The sequence below is a fragment of the Amphiprion ocellaris genome, chromosome 8, assembly GCF_022539595.1.
Source record: "Amphiprion ocellaris isolate individual 3 ecotype Okinawa chromosome 8, ASM2253959v1, whole genome shotgun sequence".
NCBI classification, from domain to species: domain Eukaryota; kingdom Metazoa; phylum Chordata; class Actinopteri; family Pomacentridae; genus Amphiprion; species Amphiprion ocellaris.
The window spans coordinates 20,950,343-20,974,701 of NC_072773.1; the positions used below are offsets into that span (position 1 = coordinate 20,950,343).

General features: G+C 38.3%; 3 protein-coding genes across 3 annotated transcripts; 2 read left to right on the plus strand and 1 right to left on the minus strand.

Moving 5' to 3' along the window:
* Nucleotides 1–3,077: 3,077 nt before the first annotated feature.
* On the plus strand, nucleotides 3,078–8,498 carry pym1 (PYM homolog 1, exon junction complex associated factor). Its single transcript, XM_023275659.3, has 3 exons — nucleotides 3,078–3,314; nucleotides 6,762–6,855; nucleotides 7,184–8,498. Exons 1-3 carry the CDS (start codon nucleotides 3,284–3,286, stop codon nucleotides 7,689–7,691), a joined length of 633 nt encoding a protein of 210 aa, XP_023131427.1. The 5' UTR covers nucleotides 3,078–3,283; the 3' UTR covers nucleotides 7,692–8,498.
* Nucleotides 8,499–9,806: 1,308 nt separating this feature from the next.
* On the plus strand, nucleotides 9,807–15,263 carry LOC111572128 (matrix metalloproteinase-19-like). Its single transcript, XM_023275663.3, has 9 exons — nucleotides 9,807–10,058; nucleotides 12,346–12,434; nucleotides 12,524–12,654; nucleotides 12,732–12,944; nucleotides 13,097–13,342; nucleotides 13,426–13,527; nucleotides 13,671–13,835; nucleotides 13,992–14,119; nucleotides 14,204–15,263. Exons 1-9 carry the CDS (start codon nucleotides 9,942–9,944, stop codon nucleotides 14,441–14,443), a joined length of 1,431 nt encoding a protein of 476 aa, XP_023131431.3. The 5' UTR covers nucleotides 9,807–9,941; the 3' UTR covers nucleotides 14,444–15,263.
* A 2,002-nt stretch (nucleotides 15,264–17,265) lies between these two features.
* Nucleotides 17,266–24,359, minus strand: LOC111572134 (transmembrane protein 198-like). The gene is made up of 5 exons (XM_023275669.3): nucleotides 24,102–24,359; nucleotides 22,594–22,906; nucleotides 19,123–19,698; nucleotides 18,063–18,190; nucleotides 17,266–17,901 (listed from the first exon to the last, which is right to left on the minus strand). Exons 2-5 carry the CDS (start codon nucleotides 22,745–22,747, stop codon nucleotides 17,752–17,754), a joined length of 1,008 nt encoding a protein of 335 aa, XP_023131437.1. The 5' UTR covers nucleotides 22,748–22,906; nucleotides 24,102–24,359; the 3' UTR covers nucleotides 17,266–17,751.

Below are 24,359 nucleotides of genomic sequence, written 5' to 3' on the forward strand. Positions count from 1 at the left end.
CCCCCGTTTTAATACGCTTCAATCAAACTGCAAAACTTTCGAACGTTAAAAACCAAACAATTTCATTTACAGCAGTGCAGCACAAACGTTACAGCTTCAGGACACCCTCTTCTCATTTTAATATAGTGAATATTGGTGAAATGTGACACTTTTAAGAAGCATCCCCCCAATCTTTGACTTTTGGTGAGTTTTACTCCGCCAAGGAGGAGGCGGGTCCTCGGATGAGTTACGTGACGATCAGAGTTGGTTTGTCTGTCCGTTAGCAACATTATTCAAAAACGGATAAACGAATTTAGATGAAATTTTCAGGGACGGTCAGAAATTATACAAGGACCAATTGATTAGATTTTAAAAGAGATTAGCCTGGATCCACTTTTTTTGTAAAGATTTCTGCATCATTGATAACAATATGGTGTCACTGTAACCATGACAACAAGTAAACACTATGTCAGCTGCCTGTTGACAATCCTGCTACAAATCGTTCTTACCGGGACTTATCCTTAAGAAATGATACGAGGAATGAGCAGCCTTGGCAGAGTACTGCGCTCTGAGTGCTTATCTAGTTGGATCACCTGAACTTTTATCAAAACTGAACCATGTGAGATGTTTATTTGAAAAGCAATCACCATTAAATGCTGGTTATATGATCATTTATGTCAAATCTTTATCACAAAACTAACCAGTAACTATCCAATAAATGTGGTGGAGTAAACAGTTGAATATTTCTCTCTGAAATGTGGTGGAGTGGGAAATTGAGGATCAAATGGAAATACTCAAGGAAAGTACATGTATCTCAAAACTGCACTTAAGTACAGTGCATGAGTAATGTGTTTTGTTGCTCCCACAATTTTAAAGATTTATTGCTTTTATATAAAAAAAAAGTCAGCAACACAGTATTAGGTTTTTGCCTTTACATTACTTCATCACTGACTTCTAATGTGGGGCCTTGCTGAGCATGTTCAGATAATTGGATTGTTCTGCAGGTGCCTTTTAATATTTTTTTGCTGTTGTTATGCAAATATCTAATATGTCTCAACATACTTCTGCCTCCTCTCTCAGCATACTGTATTTACTATGCAAAGCTGTTGTTCTGACAAATTTGAATTCATGCTGCAAGGTCCCTGCAGCACACACTCATTACTACAAGTATAAAAAACTAACAAACAGATCAATATATATTTTTAGAATGTGTATGTTTCAAATCCTGTTTTACTTTTTATTCATATTATTACATTAGCAAACATTTTCAAATAGCACACCTTGTGGTTAAAAAATACATTAGTTACTTGCTGGCATCTCACAAGTTTATACATGCAGTTTTATATAACAAGCAATCAGTTGCAACAATGAAATGAAAACAGTGACCAAGATCCAAGATGGTTAGTTCTTTGGTGGAAAAGTGCTATTAATCCCAATATTCCCCACACTACTGTTCACTTATATATGTATATATATATATATATATATATATATATATATATATATATATATATATATATATATATATATATATATATATATATATATATATATATATATACACTAGTCAAATGTTTGGACACACCTTCTCATTCAGTGCTTTTTATTTATTTATATTATTGTATACATTGTAGATTAATATTGCACATTAACACTTTTTTGCTTACAACATAATTACATATGTATTCTTTTATAATGCTGATGTCTTCAGTATAAATCTACAATGCAGAAAAGAATTAAATAAAAAATATTGAAAGACAAGGTGTGTCCACACTTTGACTGGTAGTGTATATGAACATAATTTCACATGACACATTACATTTCATTTGAGGAGTTATTTTCTAGTTCATGTTACTTTTGCTTCCCTGTATTTTAAAAGATAATATCAAAAAAGAGACTACTGAGGCTCTTCTGCACTGTCAATAACAAACCTAGCCTTTCGCATGAGTTTTTCTATTATTGTTTCTTATTACCATCATTGTGTATTTCATTTTACAATAATGATAGAATACAATTGTGCATTTCATCATTATGAATAAGGACCTTTATTTTAATAACCTCTTGTTGCCAGTATTTCTGCTTCTTTATTTTTACTTCCCTTGAGTAGTCAAACGTTTCCTTGGTTACCCTTCATGCACACAAGTATGTATGGAACATATCACACTTTCACACATGCACACAACCATAGACAACCATAGTTCTGCTGACTCTGCTGACACACAGAATCTCTGTTTCCTTCCTTTTATCTGTGATTGTTCTTTACGTTGTGTCACTGCTGCACCACAGCTGGATCCAACAGCAACAGCTGAAACTTACTTTTTCTTATCTGCTGAAGCATGTTGGGCATGCTTCACACCACAGAAAAACATTAAAATACAAAAAATTAGTCATATAACTATTGAAGATGCTTAAGTTTCCTGTTTCTAGTAATGTAATTGTCCTTTCCGACAAACCAAGACAAGTCCAGTACAATAGTCCTGTGAACATCTTTCTTGATGATCGCTGACACTTTATTTTAGACTATGTTTACTATTGTGGCTTTTTGTCAGATATGACACTTCCGAGACACGTGAAACTAAGAGTTGTATAGATCAATACATTACTGGATATGTAGTCTGACTAACCTTTAATCTCCAATTTGGATCACTTCACAAAAATCTGTTGTTTTCAGGCTGTGTGCAGTAAATTGAGTAAATTGACTTCATATAATGTTTTTTTTCTGATCGCTCTCCTCATTATTATATACTGAGTATTTTGAGTTTTACCTTATGCAGTAGAAAAGCTCTTCTTGGAAAATGACTGAACAGTTGCAGATTCATGTCCTGTCCATCAAGTAATCAGCTAATAGTTGCAGCTGTGGCCTGCATGTTAACAATGATCCAGTAATACAGCGATGCTTCTAGTTAATGGAGACTTTCAGTTCGATAAATCTTGCAAATACTCCTGTAATTTAAACTGGGTCAGTAAATTTTATTATGTGGAAAATGCTGCTTTTCCTTGTTTGAACGATGGAGAATGGTGACGAGGACCTTCCAAACCTGGCAACCCACGATGCACGTCGTCACTTCCTAAATCGAAGACTAGGGTTCGCTCGATTTGCTGCCTCGCACCGCCCGCCACCGTATTCACCGGCCGTCCGCAAGTGCTGCCATGACAGCTCTCACCTCGAGTGAAGGAACAATTTTAAAGCAAATGTTACAGAAGCTGTAGCTCTGCTGTTTTGTGGGATCCAAGTGAGTGAGGGGCCGTTTGGAGACCCAGATACCGACCGAGTGAGGGGAGCGGAGTTGCACATTACACCAAAATGGCAACCCCCTATGTCACAGATGAGTCCGGTAAGGCTGGTGCATGTGGCAGACCTTTGTCTTCCCTTAAATTAAATCTTCTTTAACAAAACAACTACAATCGGTTCACAGCCTATTTCCGTCCATCCGCAGCATTAATTGCCACTAATAACAAGTTTAACGTTAATGTTGATTCAGATTTCTTGTGTTGCAGCTAGCCAATGCTACTAGCTCAAACGGCTAACGCTATACTCTCCACTGCCGCTAGTTAGCTTGTTGCTATCGCACTTCGTTAGCTCAGTGTGAAAACAGTGAATAGAAAATGCTACTTCCACAAGGTACACTTTCCTACTGTTAGATATGCAGCTGTGAAGTTGTGTAAGTGTTGGTTTGCAACATTACCTCTTCGTATAATGGCCTCTCAGCTGCCCAATTAGCTAGCTGCTTAGCATTCCTGCTGTAAATGTGAGTGAAGCTAGTGATGCTAGAGACTCCTCTGGTGTTGCCACAGATATGAAGGACACTGACATAAACTGCTATGACGATATTTTAACTGCAGAAAAAAATATTGTTTCTATTACTGATTACTTTTCTGTTTATTGATGGTATTTTTTCTACAAAGAGACAGAAAATAGTGGAAAAGGTCCTCTACATTTTCCAACAGAACAAGGTGGCAACTTCTGCTGTCTTGTTTTGTCCATAACCTAAAATCAAATATATCAACTAAATATTTTTGCCAGAAATTAATGTATTTTTTTAAAAAGACGATGAACAGTTTGTTTTTTGTGATCATATGTTGCTATATGGAGGGAAAAAAAACTTGAATAGCTAAATTGAGCAATAATTCACTCTAAAATGTATCAGGTTATTTTTTTAAGGGAGTGCATAAGCACTGAAAACAAAAATAATTTAAAGACAGCTGAGAAAAACATTTCTTGTGTGAAGTAACACTGGATAACATTTAGATTTAGCTTGTACTCATTCAGATCATCAGGATGCTTATTTACATGCATTTAAATTAGTTATGTGGCCTAGGATCGTGGCGTGCTTTTGGTCAATATCCACCTTTCTGTAGCCACTCTATTTCCATACACTGATGTTGTGTTTCTTTTTGCAACCGAATCTTCCTTTTCAGTGTTTATCTCCTCTTTCTCATCAATTTTTCTGTCCACATGAGTAGCCTGCATATCAACAAACTCTGTATCTTGTGAATAAAGCCCAAAAGAAACGAATGGTGTATCCAAAAAACCCTTACATCAAAGTAAACTATATTCTTTCTGACACACTTCTGCTGTACATTAGTCAACAAAAAATGACAGTTGTCCAAGTTCTCTGTTAGTGTTAATCTCCAAAAACATTGCAGCATGATGTGTTGGAGTTAGTCTTGCTTCACATTGCGCTTTCTGCGTTATGAGTGTTATGTAAACATGTATGGCAGTTCCAGTGTTCAAACAATATATAGTGCAGCCCTAGTTTACATGATGAAATTTTATGTAATTATCCGTACTTTCAGATAAGTTAGGCTGTGTTGAAAAATAAACAGTATATGGTAGTCAAGCATGCAGAGACATTATTGATCATTCACAAGCCAGAACAGTAAAACAAGTTGAGAAAAAGACAGAAACTTACTGTAGTTTTTTAAAGTAAGTAAAACTAAGAGAGAACTAGCAGGACTTGGTGGTATGGATAAAATACTCGCATTATTTTAATAGCATACCTGGTAATATTCATAGAACACTTTGTGAAAAATCAATTGAGAAACTATTTTTGGATAAAGTAACACAAACACGACTGTCAGTATTGTGACTGATCCAGCAAATGAAACACCTGGTGCTTCAAGTTGAAGTCTTATGTTGCTATAAGTGCAAATTCACATTGTTAACCCGTGCAATGAAATTCTGGCAGCTGCAGTGACATCCCACATCAGACATCATGTAACTAGTATTTACAGCATAGATAGATAGATGGATGGACAGAGGGATACTTTATTAATCCCGAGGGAATGTGACACAAGCATGTCAAGCACAAGCATGAAACTAATGCAAAAACTATGTGTAAATTTAATATCGACATACAGCTGGTTGGATTATTGGTTTGCGTTACTGTCCATAGTGGTCTACTTCAGCAGTTACAAACTGTGTTGCATGAGGACTTTTTAAAATGAAATCGTGTTTACCTGAAGACCTTCATCATGTATGTCAGTGGTGAGCTGTTCAACTTTGGAGTTTTCTTTGTCCTTTTAAGTTACATGATTTAGATGCTTTTGTAAATTCTCAAGAGGTTTGAGGAGGTCATGGAAAAGTCAATAAAATAATAAAAAAAAAAAAAAAAACTTAATATGTGTGGTAAAATTATAACTGCCCAAACTCACATCCTGAACTTTTGGAGAGGTCCAGATTCCAAGGTTGGGACAGTTACATACCATCACTTTCTGTATTGTTATATGTCTGACCCTCACCATGTGTGTGTGTATATATATATGTATGTATATATGTATGTATGTGTGTGTATTACAATAATCAGAATTCAATTATCTTTAATATCACGTACTGTTGGTGTTATTTCAGTATGTTTTTCAGCTCACAATGCTTTTTTTCCATGTGTCTGAATTAGCTTTAGGGTTTCTGTTTTTAGAAACTGCATTTAATCAGTGTGTGTTAGTGTCTTTTTGATTGGGCCAAAACACAATTTAAACTCACCATTCACAGTGACATCTGGTGGTTTTCCGAGCTCATAGCTGCATGACAACACCTCACTGGTCTTACAGTTTCACTCTCATGTGTGAAATAAAACTCCAAGAAGCCTGCATGTTATTTATCAAACCTATAATGTGCTTGTTCAGAAGCAGAGACATATATTACTGTGCCATACGCTACCGGGAGAAAAAACTAATAAATGCCATGTGCAGTATCAATATTTTTGTTGACAAGATATATTAATGTACCTCACTGATGTGATATAGGCCTCATGCCGTTGTGTGTTACATTTATAGGAGTCACGATGTACTGCAGAGGATTATAGCCAGTAAAATATTATTTTCATTCTACTATTATATCTGGAACATACTGATTTGAAATTTCTCCATCATTCTCTTCTCTTGGCATCAAGTTTAGCTGCAGAGCTTTACGACTGAAGGGTGTTTCTGGTTGAACATTCATTTTATAAATAGTGTTACAAAGGTCCTCTCTAAGGTTGCAAAAACATTTCAGCATTTAGTGCAATCTAAACAGCACAGTTTTGTATAAAATTGATGTTTAAAATGTCTATAGGGGACGTACTGCATGATATTAATGTAAGACTGATGTAAGACTTTGTAAAAGTTGCAATGATTTTCTTTTCACAAATTTTTCATTTAAACGCGTCAACACCAACTTTTTATATCTCAGTTTGACAAACCAGTAGAAGTCCGGTGTGTCTACAACTCTCAGAGGATCTTTTTCTCAAGGTCTGGTCATGCAAAGCTGTCTGTTCTAAAATGTTCCACCTGTCACTCTTCAGGGAAATACATTGCTGCCACTCAGCGACCTGATGGAACATGGAGGAAGCCGAGGCGGGTGAAGGATGGTTATGTGCCTCAAGAAGAAGTCCCTGTGTAAGTGCACGTCTGCTTTCCCTGCACCTGTACACATTGGCATTCGTAGAATTAGAATGGGCCGATATTTGGTGACCACAAACCAGTAGTAAGAGCACATATCATATCGGTCCATATGTTGACCCCAGGTTCAGTTCCTGGCAGGCTGAACCATTTGGTGCTTGTCACTCTGCTGATCTCTCTCTACCCTGTCCAATCAAATAAAGGTGACAAGTCACAAAAATAAATATTTTTATAAAGAATGGACCTATATTCATTTGAAATTACCAATATGCTGCAAGTGAAGTGGAGTGTGTTTCATTTAAATTTTGTGCTTTTGTTGTCTTAGGTATGAAAACAAGTTTGTTAAGTTTTTCAAGAGCAAACCAGACCTGCCCCCTGGCCTGAACCCATCCGAAGCAGCTCCGGTGAAGCAGCAGCAGCAGAAGATGATCCCCGGCTGTGGGGACAGTGAGACAGCTGGTCTCTCAAAATCTGCCAAGCGCAACATGAAACGTAAAGAAAAACGAAAGCAGCAGCACCAGGGGCAGGATGGTGATGCAGACGTGGAATCTGTGAGTGATGCTGTTGAGAACGTGTCCATTTCAGAGGGCGGTGAGGCAGCAAACAAGACGGCTCCGCCTGATTCTGTCTCGTCTCCTGATGACTCTTCAGCAGCAGCTGCGGAAAAGGCCAAGAAGATCAAAAACCTGAGAAAGAAGCTGCGACAAGTTGAGGAGTTGCAGCAGAAAGTAGACTCAGGGGAAATAAAGCAGCCAACAAAGGATCAGCTGGAGAAGCTGGGTCGGGCAAAGGCCTTACAGGATGAGTTACAGCAGCTGGAGCAGGATTCTTGAAGCAATAAGGGACAGACTGAACATAAAACTAGGGGACCTTTGCAGCTTTGTGATCATAGCTTCCATTTAACATATTCTACCTATTTGATATTCATCATGAACTCTGGAAACGAACACAGTCCCAGCACCCGTCAATCCAAGAACAGGACAGACACCCCATCTTCACTACAGACAAACCTGTTTCCTAGATACAGATGTCTAAATAGCATCATGACTCCTGCTCATGTTCTTGCATTGGCCCGGCCAGTCATTTATAAATATCTTTTAAACAGATCATTGTGACTTGTTTTGTGCATTTCTGTTCTTCCCATTTTGTACATTTCATATCATCACAAAACACATAAAATGCAAAAAAAAAAACCATTTTGTGTTAAAGAGAATATAGTTTGTTGACCTGTCTGCTTTAGGAATTAACATTTTTGTCAAAGATTAGGCGGCATCTTGCCGTCACACTAATGTTGAGTCTACACAATCATAACATTTATTAAAATACACTGTAAAAAATGTATCATTGTTTTTTAGTAAAATGTGCGCAGGGTGGTGGATGACTGGGACGTTTGTTTGGACGGCATTACATAAATTCTTAGAAAAATAAATATATTTTGGAAACAGTTTATATGTGAAGAAGATAAGGCTAGTGATATTCTGTAATTTCCTTTTTGTCAACAAATCCCTTAAAGAAAACCGCAGTGAACTGATCCTACTAGGAAGTATTACCTGTGTAGCTGAAGCCCTATTTAGTATATTCTTCTGTGCCATAGAGCTCCATTGCTGTTCAAAAACTATTAAAAACACACAAAAGATCTGCATCGTCGACATGTTCCTTTACTGCAACCAACACTGGCACTGTGATTTATTCGAATAGTCTCACACACACTATCATGCTGCTTTAACTGCTCACCAAATGTGTATTAATCTGCAGCTGAAAATAGGCCCCAACAAACTGACTGTTCACTCCATTTGGAGTTGACTGAGAACCAGTCTCTACAGACATAGTAAGCTGTTTTTTTTTTTTGTTTTTTGTTTTTTTTTAAACTACAGCTTTAGCATTCCTCTGCTAATTACTTGTTATAAGTAAAAGCAAAAAGATCTTCTGGATATTTTTTTTTTGTTGGCTGATGTTCTTTGTGGAGCTGGTTCACCACACAATACAGGCAATACAGTTCAATTTTGTTTTCAATTTTTGTTTCCATTGCGACAGTGTACGTCTACTCACCGAGCAAGTCTAATTTCGTCGACTGCAGTGTTATTTTTACAGTTTTGCGTGGAACTGGAATTGTAACACAGCTGAGACACGGTTTTAGTGTCTTCCAGTAAGATCAACCAATCAATAATAAATTTAAGTTGACAAAATAGTCCTAGAGACAGGATAAGTCCCCCTTCTTATGTAACAGATTAAAGATGCCCTCTAGTGGCGAGAAATCAGGGCTTATCCAGTGTACATTAGTCTTTTTCTCATCTCAGTTTTTTTGAGACTTTATTCCTACGATGAAACTGCAGAAATAGGGGGCGTATTCTGTCTCCATTCAGAGACGATTTGTCGCAATGGTTGCATGGGGGCGTCATTGTTTTTCCTTGAATGTGCTCCCACATTGAGAACAATATAATTAGCTGTTGTCTCATGGAGGAAGTGTGGTTAGTTGTTTTCTACATAGAGTGGTTTAAAAAAAAAAAAAAGCTCAGATTCTGTGGAATAGCTTGCACATTTAACAAATGTAAATCATAAGTGAGAAACGCATCTGCCACATGTCTGGAGAATAATTCAGTAACAGTATTACAGCTCAGTTAAAAATGAAGAAAGCCGTTTTCCTACCACAATGACATAACTAGTCAAAAGTCAGCACCTTTAATAGTTGGTGGGCAGTTGATCTCGTTTTTTAACAGGTTTAATTCCAAATTTATTTGCTTCCTTTGACGTAAACAACATTACTCGGAAGTTATTCTTACACGCTTCAAGACAAATGGCTTTAAATGGTGGTGTAAGAAGGCGTGATCAAGCAGTTAGCGTGGTGAAATATGAGTTGGTTTTTGCTGTCCACACATCACATTCCTTGTAAAGGTTTATGATGTGGTTTCGAGGCAGACACTTGATGGTATAAAAACTGAATACCTCAACCAAGACACCAGCTGCAGAGACGACAGAGGATGGATGCAGTGATTAGAAAGACACAAAACCTGTTTATCAGCTGAAAAGGTCAACTTGCTGTGCTGGATTCAAAGTTGTTTTTTTTTTTTTAATTTTCTCCAGTAATGGAAAAAGATCTAAGGCGGAAAATGGAATATAGATTGGAGTTAATAGTGCTTCTTGTTTTGATGACAGCAGCTTCATCTGTTGCCTCGAGCAGCCAAGATCTCACAGAAGCAGTGGTAAGAAAAGGAGGACAGAAGAAATATAACTTAAAATATTAATGTGAAAGTATAAGTCTCTGAGTTAAGAATTTGCATACAATATACAGAAAGAATAAATGTTTGGAAGCAGATTTCAACTGAACACTAAGGATAATTTTGAGTTGTCTGGTTTTAATATCACTAAGTTCTGCAATAATCGGATTTTTAACTGTTTCAAGCTGATTAATAAGATTGATTGAAATTTTACAGACTTATTAACAAATATGAACAATTTCAAAAACGTTTAACAGCAAAGGAAGTTTAAAGCCATAAAAAAAGCTTTATTAAGAATTGCTAATCATGAATTGCAAATCAATATGACATTACTTGTTTAATTGGGATAATTCAACACTATGTTTGGGTGACAAAGGCTTGTATTAATGATCAGGGCAGCTGAAGGAAGAATTATTACAGCGGAAATAAGTTGAGATGCACCAACTAATCCTTCTGCTAATAGCAATGCTGCACAGGTAGGAAACGCTTTGTTCAGGTCACCAGAACTGGCCCTTTTTGGCAAATTCATCTAAAAACAAACAAAAATAGCTGGCACATAGGACTTGACCACCTGAGGATCCAAACTTTGGACGTCTGCATCCACAGAGAAGCTGACTTACAGAGACATAGCTTTCCTATCACCTTCCACCTCCATACTTGAGACAATTATGTCAAACAAACAAAACTGTTTTTTTTTTCTTTTTTTTGTCTATTCAAATTTAAGATATTTCCAGCAGTCAAGATGTTGTAAGATGTTCTTTTTTGTCCAGCAGTTTCTGGTGAGATGTTTAATTTATAAAAAAAAAAAAAAAAACATAGGAAAAAAATGCAAAATTTGACATTTTTAGAGCAGAGGACCAATAGAGCAAAGATACAGATGAAATTAAAGACATTAAGAAAGAATTTTGACTCCATACCAAATCATCTGTGTAGAAGGTCAATCACCCAGATCATAGTAATCCTAAGGGATTCAGTAGAAAGCAACTGGACTTCTCTTTTTAGGTTTTTGAACATGTTCACCTCTCATCCAAGATGCTTCTTTAGTTCAAACTAAGTGGTGGAGAGTCTCAGGTTCCTCTGAATCGTGTAATTAATGGCTGAACAACCCAAGAGTGACATGCCTCCAAGTGTAAATGGTTGTGAAACTTCCAGGTGAGGAACAACTTAAGATGTTAATAGTGGTTAAACTTTCTGGGAATAGATTTCAAGACTGCATTATAAGTTCAAGATAAGTGGTGTAGGCCCCCTCCTTACTTAAAGATGGCTGTTTCAGTTTCACATAGACTTCCCTTCACTCACCACATGACTCAGCAGTCTAATTGCATATAAAGGATATGGGACACTCTTTTGAGGATAGAAATGTTAATATTCTGGACAGCGATGACAGATGGTTTGAGTGGGGAGTGACAAAAACCATCCATGTTAAACTGAACCATCTATCCATAGATATAGAAGGGAGAGCCACAACACCACTAATCAGGTACTTAAAATGCAGTTTTAAGATCCTTCTGACAATTTTACCATCAATACCATATTGAGTCATCCCTGACCTTCAGTTTCAGAACAATCTGTACCTCATATGTGAATGTTGGGTTGTTCAAGGACCATGTGACTTGGGAGTGACAATAAATACATGTGGAAACAATTATTAGACCACCTGCTGTTTACTTTAATAGATCCATACAGCAGGACCTTGTTTTGTGCATAAGTTGTATGGTACATGTAAAATCAACTTACAACGAAAGAGGGATTGCTAAATGGGTTGGAATCAGCAAATAGCTGTCCTTTATGACATTAAGAAGAAAACTCTGCAAGAACTGCAAAGGAAAAGGCAGAAAACTGTCATCATGGAGGTCTAATAATTATTTCCAAAGCTGTACACCTGAGACTCCCCATCAGTCAGTTAGAACTGAAGAAGCCTCTAGGACAAGAGGTGAAATGTCATCAAGAACCACAAAACAGAACTCCACATGCCTTCTAGTGAAGCTCTTAAGACTCTAGGCCAAGCCACTTTCAAGATAATTGCAAAACAGCAACCTTGATTCCTTCAGTGCAACCTTGAGGTTAATGAGAATCATTTTGTGTTCCTGAGTCGGTGGAATTCACAACCCACCAGCTCACTTAGCCTTTTCTAAGTGTAAAGTTTTTTGCTGAACGAACACTTTTAGCGGAGAAAAAAAATACTTTCTCTAAGGCTTTAATGTACTGAGCAGAGTTCAATAAAATCATCCTTCTTGTGTCTAATGAAGTGACTGCTCTTCCCTTCTTTTAGGCGTATTTAAAGAAGTTTGGCTACCTGCACATCCCACTGGATAGCAAAGGCCAAAACCCTTCACCTGAGCAAACAGCTGAAGCAATAAGGTGACCTCAACTAATCTATTTGCATTGTCCTCATTTGGTAGTCATTCTTTCTTTAAATCACATGTCAGAACATTTCCTTTGAATGTCAGCATCTTTCAGAAAGTGATGAACCTGCAAATATCTGGAAAACTGAATTCAGCCACACTGGAAATGATGAACAAGCCTCGTTGTGGTCTAGAAGATTCTTTCAATCAGAAATCTCTCAAATATCGAGTCATGGGTGAGTAACTGCAGTCATCTTACATATTCACTGTGAAATAAAGTGTGACAAAATTAACTTAAATTGTAATGGAACAGGTTACTGGCGTAAGAAGATGCTCACCTACCGCATTTACAATTACACTCCCGACCTGGGGCAGTTAAAGACCCGTCTGGCCATCCAGAATGCTTTCAAGTATTGGAGTGATGTGTCGCCTTTGAAATTCAAGGAGTTGCATGGAGGAAGAGCAGACATCAAAATTTCCTTTCACAAAAAAGATAAGACGTGTCCAGTGCCCTTTGATGGACGAGGTAGGAGCAAAATGACATGATCTGTCAAAGAAACTGTGAAAGGTTTTGTGATCTCTGGGCTGTCATGTTCAAACTTCAGATATAAAGTAAAACAATGTCCTGTGTAAATGAGAGGTTTTAGCATTTAATAAGAAGTTTTGCTTTTTCTTCAGGCCATGTCTTAGCCCATGCTGATGCCCCTGAGTCAGGCATTGTGCACTTTGATGAGGATGAACTGTGGACAGAAGGAAAGACCTACGGTTCCAACCTGAGGATTGTGGCAGCTCATGAGATTGGCCACGCTCTCGGCCTGGGTCACTCACAGTACTACAGCGCTCTGATGGGCCCCGTATACAACGGATACCGCTCCGACTTCAAGCTACATCCAGATGACATACGAGGGATCCAGGCTTTATACGGTAATGCCAGAATATTATTACAGTAGGATATGAGGGCTCTTTGAAGTACTTCTTACGCAATGTGCAGTGGTGTCCTTTTTCAGGAAAACCAGAGAAGAGTCCTCCATCCCCAAATCCAGGCCAGTCATTGCCAGGAGGAGTTATTCCAGATCCTTGCAAGGCCACTCTGGATGCAGTTATGTTGGGTAAAGAGGCTCAGCGGCTGTCAGACTACATTTAAACAAGCCTTGCTTTGCATTTTGCAAACGAAAACATACCTGTTTTGTAATTTCCTCCTTTAGTGTGATGTAGCTTTAGTTATTGTGTCTCCTGCATTTTGTCTCTGCAGGCCCTTTGCGTAAAACATACATTTTCAGCAGGCAGCATGTGTGGACAGTGTCCAACTCTGGCTACAACACTCCCATCCTGATTTCTGCACTGTGGAGGGAGCTGCCAGGAAGCCTCAGTGCAGCTGTTCACTCTCAGCGGACTGGCAAGTCCTATTTTCTGAAAGGTGGATTTATTTCATGGTTTTAAAATTTCTCACAGGGTTAAAATGAACAATGCTGGGAATGCCAGTTTTTACAAATGTGAATACAATTAAGTATGCTTTCTGAGTGTTACTGCAGTGTTTACAGCATTTTTCTTCTCTGCGCGCGTTCTTTTATAGGAGACAAAGTGTGGAGATACACAGGCTTCAAACTTGACCGCGGCTTCCCCAAACCTTTGGCCAACATCCCAACAAATATCGACTCAGCCTTTTACTTCAATAAGAACAAAAAACTGATCTTTGTAAAAGTAAGCAAAAACACATTTGCTTCAGAGACATTTCTTTCATGCTCCATATGTAGCTTCTGCTGAATACTTTCCTGTTTATTTTAGGGCTCTGCATACTGGCAGTGGGATGAAATGGGTCCCACAGACTTCAGCGTATATCCCAAACCTCTGGGGCAGCTCATCCGTGGAGCACCCAGCAGCACCGACGCTGCACTAACGTGGACTAATGGCCATATATATATGTTTAAAGGGGCCCAGTACTGGCGGGTAAACCATCAGCACCAGTCAGTAGAGAAGGGTTATCCTGTCAGCACTGCCTCACGCTGGATGCAGTGTGACGACTGAGCCAGCAGAGGCCACCAGGGACTCAACACAAACCAACTCAGCAGTGAGACGCCTCCAGTCTTTGCATCGGCTGAACTGTGTGGGTGTTTACTGACTGTATCTGACATCAGCCTCAGTCCCCTGTTAGCTCACATTGCTGTCATTTCTTTTAGGATATACTCTTAAAGCCTTCATAGAATTGAATTATAACTAGACTATTAATAAAATATTTGTCTAGCTGTCAGAATTTGACATATTAACTCCCCCTCCTTCACTTAAACAATATTAGTCACACAGAGAAGAACCAGTCTGACACTAACAAGAGTGTATCTTTGCCATTAGTTTAACTAGTTATCCCTTTGTCTGCATGTATCTTGTTTAAACACTTATTTGTGTGGACTGTAGCAAACTACCATGTGCAGTATTTATTGGAGGAAGTGTACTGTATCATTGTGTGCATATTTATTATGTTGTCTATATGAAATTTACTAAATATGTTTTTATGGTATCTTGTTGACATATAACTAGGGATAGTAGATGAAAATTGGTTTACATGGATAACAGTGACTATTAAAAGTTATTTTCATTTAAGGTAATTAAATAAAATGAGTGCAGTTGTGGATAAATAACTTACGGCTTTGGGTTACTGATGGAAGTCAAGGGTTCACCTCCAGAACTGCAGAGCTCTGATGGACCCCAAACCTGATCTGCTCCAACTCTGACTGTAATTTTATAACAAAGCTGGGTTACGACCAAATGACGAGATTATGAAAATGATGAAAATACAGAATTTCACTGTGGCGTGATGTGTAAGTGACAACGAAGACTGCCTCTTCTCAATTAAAACAACCCCTGCATTACCAAGTACATACTTTGTTTTTTTACTTATGGCGCTGTTCCATTAGCACCTACTCAGTTTAGGTTGTTTTCCATTACAACTGAGAACCACCTCATCGTGGGTGGAGTCGTCATAGCACAGCGGCCCAGCCACGGAGTTAGCATTGATGGCTAACTAGCTAGCTTATTGTCTGCATACAGGAGACAACAACGTTACTTTCAAAATATACTTTTTGTTTAAAGTGAGTTTGCCACCAATGGGAAAAGCTATGTAAAAGTTTATTGAAGTCACAAAACACTCACCAGTTTTCGTGAAAGAGTCGCTCTCTTGTGTCATCGTTCTCTGTCCAAACAGTGGCCTGCACTCTCTAGACGTCACATTATCAGCTCGACTCAACTTGCTTGCAAACCCCGGCCAAGTAGGGACTAAAATACTACCTGGTACCAGGTAGTACGTCCTAATGGAAAACCTCACAAACCGAGTTGAGCCGAGTCGAGCCATTAGAGTACGTACTGCAGCTGCCCTTACAAAGTACTGCTGCATGCAGTATTACACACCTGGGACACACTACTTTGTCATAAGTTTGCTACTAGAATGAGACGCGACAGCGTATTCTTTCACTGTGCTGAGGATTGTGGGTCTGGATGATAAAAAAATAAATAAATCACTGCTGCAAAATGAGAGTGGATGTAGAACAACATCTATGTATTTTGGCAAGCTGTATTTGGTATACAATGTATTAGAACAGACTAAATCTATTTTTGTCAAACTAATAGTATGATAGTATGGATATTGGAACACACCTAAAATATATTACATGGATTTCAACCTGAGCAGGTGAAAACACCTGTGTGGTTTCACATGCAGGGCCTTTAAAAACAAAGCTTGATCATAGTGGATTCGGGGAATATTTGGATTGGTTGGGTTTAACATGTATATTTTTGTAGGGTCAAAACTGTACCTCTAAATGAGTCAGATGAATCTCCGTAATTCATAAAGCTGCAGTGTCTTAGCCTTAATATTCACACTACTGGTCAAAAGTTTTAGAATACCTAAATTTTTCAATTTTTTAATTGAAAATTATGCATGTTAATGTCTCATTGTACTCTGAGATGAAAGCACAGAACAAATGAACAGGTTAATCTTTATAATGAATAACATTGTCAGATCTCAGCCTTAATATATATTATAGTCAAGTAAAGTAGTTTTTATATCATTTTTGTAGGATTTTGATCCCTAATATTTAAAATATTCAGATCAAGATCAGACCACAAACAAATCCATAGTGTCTCAACAATCTTATTTAAATCTGTCAGGCTAAATCGTAATGCCAATCATAATCTGTTTTACTGGAAAGCACTTTGGCTGTTGTCTTAAATGTGCTGTAAAAGAAACAATGACGTGATTTTAAAGGATAAGGTCGCTTTAGCTGTCGACCTCACACATGTAAACAAACTGACAGATGAATACGTTGGCTGACCTGACGCAGAGTGATTAGATCAGCTGGCAAGTTTCCCTAATGCACTTAGTTTAATGGCAGTTCCAGACGACTCATTTCTCTTTACGTACACTGAGACTTGAAAACACAAATTTGAAATTATTCATGTAAAAATCACAGTTTTGGAAAGGTGAAGGAAGTTTGTGCTTTTTGTCCTGATAAATGCTGGGTTAAGTAACCTTGAGTCATCCTTTCAAGTATGTTTATACTTTAAATATGAGACTAACTTATAAAAAATGAATCGTACAGTTATCCTCTTGCAAGTTTAAACTGAATTCATGAACAATTAAAACTGCTGTCCAGATCAGTACATTTGGTCTGCTGTGACCAGTGACTGGATAATGTTAGCTGAGGACCTTCACTGACTTATGACTCCTCTCTGCTTTTGCTAATGTTACACAATGTGTTTGGCATTTACCACAATCCCATTACTGACACTTTACGTCATCCTTTAATGAACATTAACATGAGACAATACTCCAAACACTGCAGACTATGAAGCTGTACTGCTGTAGTCAAACCAATATTTTATTGTTTTTAGTCCAGAATTACACATTTCTGCTGTGTATGTTTAATTTCATTGCATATGCTTGTATGAATGTCTTGTTTATAACCATAATACTTTAATTTCAAACAAATCTAGAACTGTTTTGGATCTATGTGCATATCCAATGACATGGAGAGTCTCCAGAATCATACACAAATTTTTGAAGGGTAAAAGGTTGTTAAACTTGTGTGAAACAAAGCAGCTCATCGATAAAACATAAACTGTCTGTGAGATAAATTGTTCAAAGGATGTGGCAGTCATGATCCTGATGACTGTGGATGTTGCATTAATTCGTCGTGTCGTCATTCAGGGGATGAACTTCTCAGATCACGCTGTGTGCATGTTGATGATCATCTGGCAGAAGTGGAGATGGACGGAATATTTCATTATCAGCGTGTTGCAGTAGATTCCTCAGATACTGGCAGTTTACAGTCACTTGTGTTTGTTCAGACCGCAAAGACGGGGGAGGCAGCGGTCAGAGGCACCATGGAGCCGGTCTCGAAGTCAAAGTCTATTAGAGTGTGTGTGATGGTGCTGACGCTGCTGGTGGAGGAGCCCGTTCCCATCTGACGCTCCTGAAGGCTCTGGAGGTAACTCTGGAGGGCAAACAGGTGGAAGACTGTTATACTGTTACTGTACTGACCATCTACTGTGAAATCATACATGATGAAGCTATTTCTCACTTAAACTAAAAACATTCAGTGTCAAGTGCAGAGAAATAAAAGCTGACTGCAGGATGTTGATCTGAACCACTGACCGGTGCCAAGACGTCTCCAGCGTAACGCTTCAGTGGTGGAGGTCTACGCTGACGGTGCGGTGGAGGTCTTCCCCTGAACTCCCTGTGTTTGTGCTTCTTGCAGTGTTTCAGGTGTTTTTTATGTGCAGCTGGAAAACATCCAAAAGGGGGGGAAAAAATAAGTAAGTGACGAATATTCAGCCTCACACAGAGCAGCAGTTCAGCTTCTTACTGGTGTTAAGTGACAACATCACAGTACCTCAACCGTGGCTTCATTCCATTTCCAATTTGCAAAATCTCCAGGAAGAAAATTTCATTAATTTCTTAAAAATTTCCCTTAAAAGTTTTATTTTTTAAAAAAGTCCCCCAAATTTGGCAAGAAAAGTCATGTAAATATTTTCAAAAAATGAGTAAAAATCTTTAAAAACAAATCTTCAAAATATCTTGTGCTTACATATATATCAGTAAAATTTCAAATATTTTCTTTAAGAACATTCACAAAAAATGTGAATGTTCTTAAGAAACATTTTTAACATTTCTTTTTTTCCACCAAAAATGTTCAAAGATTTCCCAAAACTGTTGAAAATGTGGACGTCAGAAATTTCCCTGTGAAAATATATTTTTTTTTCCACATTTTCAAACTTTAAACCGGGTCAATTTTGACCCGCAGGACAACATGAGGGTTAAATCACTTCTTAGAACACATTTCTATAGACTCACTTTTAATTTGATATATTCTCTTTTCATCTCTTTTATCCTATTTTTTCATTTTATTCCTATTTTTTTCTGGTTTTACTCTATTTTCTTTCATTCTTTTTCTTTTGCTTGTTTTTTCCTTTGTTGTGCTATGGCTTTATTTTTGTAATACTATTTTATTTGTATCAACAGGTGCTTATCCTATTAATTTATTTACACTGAAATTCTGTATTTTGAATTTTGCATCTTTAACCATTTTTAAGTCCATTTTTGCACTTTTTGATTATTGACCTGACTGACTTTTGGTTGTATTTTATGTCACGATTATTATTATTATTATTTTTAACAGGAATGCATCAGCGAGTGCAGACTGAGCTAAACTCACCGTCTCTGTGTGAGACTCCTTTAGCAGTAAACCACCACTGCACCAGCACACCGATGAGGCTCAGGACGGGACAGATCCCACTGATGGCCCAGTTGAACCAGCAGAGCGGTCGCGGAGCAACTTCACAAAACATGTCGTACACCTGATCGGGCAGCATGAACGTCCCCACCAGGTAGTCCACACACAGCATCACCGTGGTCGCCCCCAACACTGAGGTGTAGATGATGCTGAAGAGTTTCTGCCACTGCAGCGTGAAGACGGCAGTGGTGATGCTGGCAGCCAGAACGACACCGAGAGGCACCCAAACCGGAGTAAGGCTGTGAAACTGCGCGACGATCACCAGGATGGAGAGGGACAGCAGGCTGCCCAGCTGGAGGCCGCTGAGGAGGAGTCCCATAGTGGACACCAGCATGGTCATCAGCCCACACAGCACCCCAACACCCAGACCGATGCCCGCCTTCGTCTCCATCCCCAGCTGGACGTTCAGCACAGGCTCCTTGTGGTACAACAGGAGCACAGCTGCTGAGCCAAGCAAGAAGCCTGAGAAGAACATGACCATCCTGAAGCAGCGGAATCCTGGGAAGTGGAGTCAAAACACGCTTAGATATCAGCTTCCACATGGATGCATACCAAAAAAAATGCTTTGTGTGGATCTTTTAGTTAAACCAAGGAGCTGAATTCTTACAATTCTAACACAAAATACTGTCCTCATGTAGGACAAAAAGTGAAAAGAAAAATTACTGTGGAACTGTTGCAATGTATTGAATGCATGTTAATGTTTCATGCTTTTCAAAATCACATTAATATTATAAATAACTTTACTTCAGGTAATAATTAACTTACAGTGATTTCTGCACAAATTGAACACTTTCTTTCAGACTAGTTTACAGCATCATTATGTTGAGTGTTTTAAAATGATACAGAGATGTGATGTTTATGAGGAGTTTAGGGCAAAGTCGGGATAGCAGTTTTACAACCATAACAGTGCTGTGAAACGATTGAAAGTCATTTTAAATTACTGTTAAATGACAGCATACTTTATGTAGTAGTTACCATATATGTAACAAGAACAGGAAAATCATAAAGTTTGTGTTCTGATCAGAAGCTAAAGACCTACAGTAGATCCTACTTTGTGTTTGAATGATGCATTGTGAAAAAGACACACATTAATAACAGATTCTGAAGGGCTCCATGTAAAAGCTGCAGTTATTTCCCTGGTTTCTTCACTTGAGACTTTAACAATAAGAGTTGATTGGATGACTCCTCTCATGCTGATGGGTCACACATGGCTGAAATATTCATATCCAGCTCCTGCATGGGAGACTGCAGTAGCTGCTCTCTTTCATTGATACTTTTAGTGTCAGATGTCTGTGTGCACAGTCACATTCAGGTACATCACCATTAACTACAGACAGAAGCAGGTTTACTGGGTTTATTTTGTGATTCTGGCAAGGATGAGGATGAAGTACTGCTCGTGATGTAACATCTTAAGGGCAACATTATTTAGTAAAATATAATTAATTTCTAATGAGTTCTTGCAGATAAAACTTGAGCTGTGTTTCAGGAAGGGGCTATTTTTGTGTGTCTGATGGGAGAAAGGGTGCCACAATATACCAGTAATGACACTAACTGTGATATTTATTGTGATATTTGATGTTTTTAATGTTCTATTTTCACTAACCTCTTACACATGCAAGCAGTTATGGATATGCAGCTGGTGAGGTTGATGATAATGTCTTTTGCTGGTTAAAGATGTAGTTAGCTTTTATTACTATCTTTATGTATTTTTTATCCTTATTCTACTTTTTGTTGTGTCTTGTTCTTTCCTGTGCTTCATTCTTGTCTAGCTGCTGTAATGTGTGAATTTCCCCAGTGAGGGATCAAGTATATCTCATCTAATCTTGAAATATTGACATGTTAATTATAAATGTATAGTAATATCTAGCTGACACTCCAACATAGGAACAGCATAGAGTACAGTTATGGCTAGACTGTCTATACACCTCCTTACACTTATATTATGGGTTAAATTCATTTACCCAAAAGGTGAGAAAAGATGCAACAAGCAAAGTTAAAGCTGCATTTGACTGATGGCCATGATTTGTTTTTCAAATTTGCAACAGATATCCTAATAAAATTGTTATCGTGACTTTTCTTTTTTTTTAACCGTGCAGTGAAAATGTGATGTTGCAACAGACCCAGATGGGACACAAAACTCTTTGTTTGTAATGTTGCTCTTGTAATGTTTCACCACACTAAATGGTTATTCTGGTGACTTGTGAGTCCATGTGGGTTGTGCACTTGTATGTGCAAGACACAATAACTAACCTCAGAAACCCCAAATTACATAAGGAAACACAACTCCGACAACACTCTCCTCGTCTACACCACTGAAGTTGCTATTTTGCTTCAAATGATTAATTATTTACATTCGTGTAATTCCTCACAGGCGACGCTGACGCTCAGTCTGGAAGAGTTACTGGGAACACAGACTTTGGCAGCATGTGTGTTTGCATATGTCACATGTTTTAGGGAGCAGGTCCACAGGACATAACACTTCTAATCACACTCACAGTTTGTGTTTATTGAGTTTGTCTCCAGATATTTTCTCAGTGAGAGCAGAGACTGGAATAATATTGCTTTTTATACTGCAATTATATTTCTTTTTTCCCTCTTTTTTGTACAATACAGCATATTTCTCAACAAGTCACCAGCCCTGCTTGCACTGATAAGCCACAACTTTAAAACCACTGACTGTGGAAGGGAATAACGCTGATCATCTCATTACAATGAAATGTTCTGCTGCAGGGAAACTTTAGGTCCTGGATTCATGTGGATGCTACTTTTAAACACATAAACATTACTGATAAGAATATATATTATATACACTATAAAAACTGCTCAGGAATGTCTCGAGGAACACGACAAAGAGCACAAGATGTTGACCCAGCCTTTAAACTCCCCAAATATGAAAATGATGAGATGCACCAGAACAAGCCTGATCCACAGAGACCCCACTTCACAACCCACAAGACTCATGTTAGCCACTTCCAGGGTTCCAGTGCCAGACACCACAGAAGTCTGGTGTCCATGACCTGATAGATCAGAGCTATTTTGGGGGATCTACACAAAATTAGGTTCTGATGTTGAGACGATTAGTCAAAAGTTGTTCATAAAAGTACAAAATGACTCCCAGACTATCTGTTGTCAGGAGCTGTCAGATTCACCATCAGTGAGATGTCATTCAGTGCAACAGGTGGCACCACCTCATACATGCTGCCTTTATCAAATTCAGACACCTGACTAACCCATCTGACTCCTCCAGCTTTGGGCTTATCCAGCCTAAACCCCTGGCAGCCTGCAGACACCTGCCACCGAGGGTTTAAGCTATCAGGTGAGCTAATGACACAGTTAAAAACAGTGTGACTTTAAGTGACTTACATGCAGTGTAATATCATTATGAGTACATACCAAAGAAGCAGTAGATGAGGCCGAATGAAAGGCAAACAGAGCAGACAATAGATGGGATGACTTCATAGTTCATATTAATCTCAAGCGTGCATATGTCCACTTCAGTTAAGCCAGCTCCTGGCTCCTCAGTAACATAGAGTGAAGTCATTGCCATCTTGGAGGATTATTACTTCTTTTTGGTGGGCAGCTGGTTTGGACGTGAAGCTGCTTTGCTCATTGAAGGGGTGAAACCGGAACGTCCTGCTTGTGTCATTCAGGGAAAGAGGAAGCTCCCGAACCCAGAACAAGTACTAAACACTTTCCTGTTGTGCACCTGCAAAAAGAAAAGACTATTTTCAGCTTTTACAGTGAAAACAAACACATTCAGCTCTGTTTTGGATGCTAACTTGAGAGCTATTACTCATTATCTCTTGGTTATCCTGGGAAATACTCCTGTAACTAGTTCACTTCCATCCAATCTGACATGTCATTTTGCTTTTAAATGACACATTAGTCTTATTTAAGTGATTATATGAGAGGATGTGGCTCTTTGCCTTGTGTGGTTCCCTGTTCAGGAACCAGAGGAGGAAACTTGGAATCCCCTCTGAGTTTGTGTTTTGTTCAAGAACAGGATACAGATGAGGAAACGACCTGGTGACTCGGTGCCTTCGACCTGCAGATGTATTGTTCTGAGCATGTGGTTTGGTGCTTTGTTTACTGAACACAAACAGCTCGGCAATAATACAAGTGGTAGAATACAAGTTCTCAGACTTTTTACTTAAGTTAAAGTGGCAATAACACAGTGTAGAAGCATTAATATTATTTAACCTAAGTCATCAAATAAATATGGAGTTGTAAAAATTTCTGAAACTTGTAATGAAAGTTATAAAACAGAAAAAAATAAAAATATTTAATTAAAACACAAGTACCTCAAAGTAGCACAGATATTAAGACAAATGCATCTATTTACTTTCTACTACTTCACAAAAACTCTGCTCCTAAACTGTAATAAATCAGCGCTGGCTATTATTTTTAACTGAAGTAGACTGAAAGTTTCCAACCGCATAAATGCATGGATCATGTTTACATGCTCCTCTTATCTTGGCTCATAGTACGACTGTCTGGCTTCAGCATGTATTACTGTAAAGACATTATAAGCTGTTCAGGCAGATCTCACGGTCAGCAAATGGAATTAGAGGAGCTTTAGCAGGTGAGTGATCCTCCTGTTAGCTCTGTCCTCTTGAAGAGGTGAGTGTCGAAACACAAAAACACTTTCTAACAAGTAAATATGCACAGTAAAACAGAAAGAAATCATCTAGAGTAAATCATATGTTACTGAAATGATTGATATCTATTGTTTTTTGAATATTTTGTTTAATTCTGTCATAAAAGATGTCGTTTCTGTAACTTCACTGCAGTAAGCGTTAGTCAGATTATCTACAATGTGTAAGAAAACAATTACACGTAACAGTGACAAATAAAACATTTTCAAGCGAATGCATCAAATAAACAATATTTCTGTGGCCTACCTCGAGTAAAGCATTTCTTCCCGGATCAAATGTACATTTCAGAGAAAAACATGGTAGTTTTCAGTCAGATTCCAGTAAACCCAACAGAGACGAGGGCTCAGGAGTTTTGTCAGGAGTTTCTGTGTTTCCCTCTGTAGCTGTACCTCTTAGCTGTGGGTGAGACTCAGCGTCCGACACTCTAAGTCCCTCATCTGTGCTTGTGAACAGCTGACGCCTGACTCTGAGAGAGAGACCATCTGCCCCCAGCGTCAGTACGAG

What these genes read in the sequence shown, in the direction of transcription:
- LOC111572128 (XM_023275663.3), top strand. Translation starts at nt 9,942, where the DNA reads ATGGAAAAAGATCTAAGGCGGAAAATGGAATATAGATTGGAGTTAATA. An exon ending in AGGGATCCAGGCTTTATACG is followed by an intron (nt 13,343 to 13,425) that starts GTAATGCCAGAA and finishes GTCCTTTTTCAG; the next exon opens with GAAAACCAGAGAAGAGTCCT. An exon ending in AAAAACTGATCTTTGTAAAA is followed by an intron (nt 14,120 to 14,203) that starts GTAAGCAAAAAC and finishes TGTTTATTTTAG; the next exon opens with GGCTCTGCATACTGGCAGTG.
- pym1 (XM_023275659.3), top strand. Translation starts at nt 3,284, where the DNA reads ATGGCAACCCCCTATGTCACAGATGAGTCCG. An exon ending in CTATGTCACAGATGAGTCCG is followed by an intron (nt 3,315 to 6,761) that starts GTAAGGCTGGTG and finishes GTCACTCTTCAG; the next exon opens with GGAAATACATTGCTGCCACT. An exon ending in CCTCAAGAAGAAGTCCCTGT is followed by an intron (nt 6,856 to 7,183) that starts GTAAGTGCACGT and finishes TTGTTGTCTTAG; the next exon opens with GTATGAAAACAAGTTTGTTA.
- LOC111572134 (XM_023275669.3), bottom strand. Translation starts at nt 22,747, where the DNA reads ATGGCAATGACTTCACTCTATGTTACTGAGGAGCCAGGAGCTGGCTTA. An exon ending in CCTCATCTACTGCTTCTTTG is followed by an intron (nt 19,699 to 22,593) that starts GTATGTACTCAT and finishes TCCACTTCCCAG; the next exon opens with GATTCCGCTGCTTCAGGATG. An exon ending in AGGAGTCTCACACAGAGACG is followed by an intron (nt 18,191 to 19,122) that starts GTGAGTTTAGCT and finishes GATGTTTTCCAG; the next exon opens with CTGCACATAAAAAACACCTG.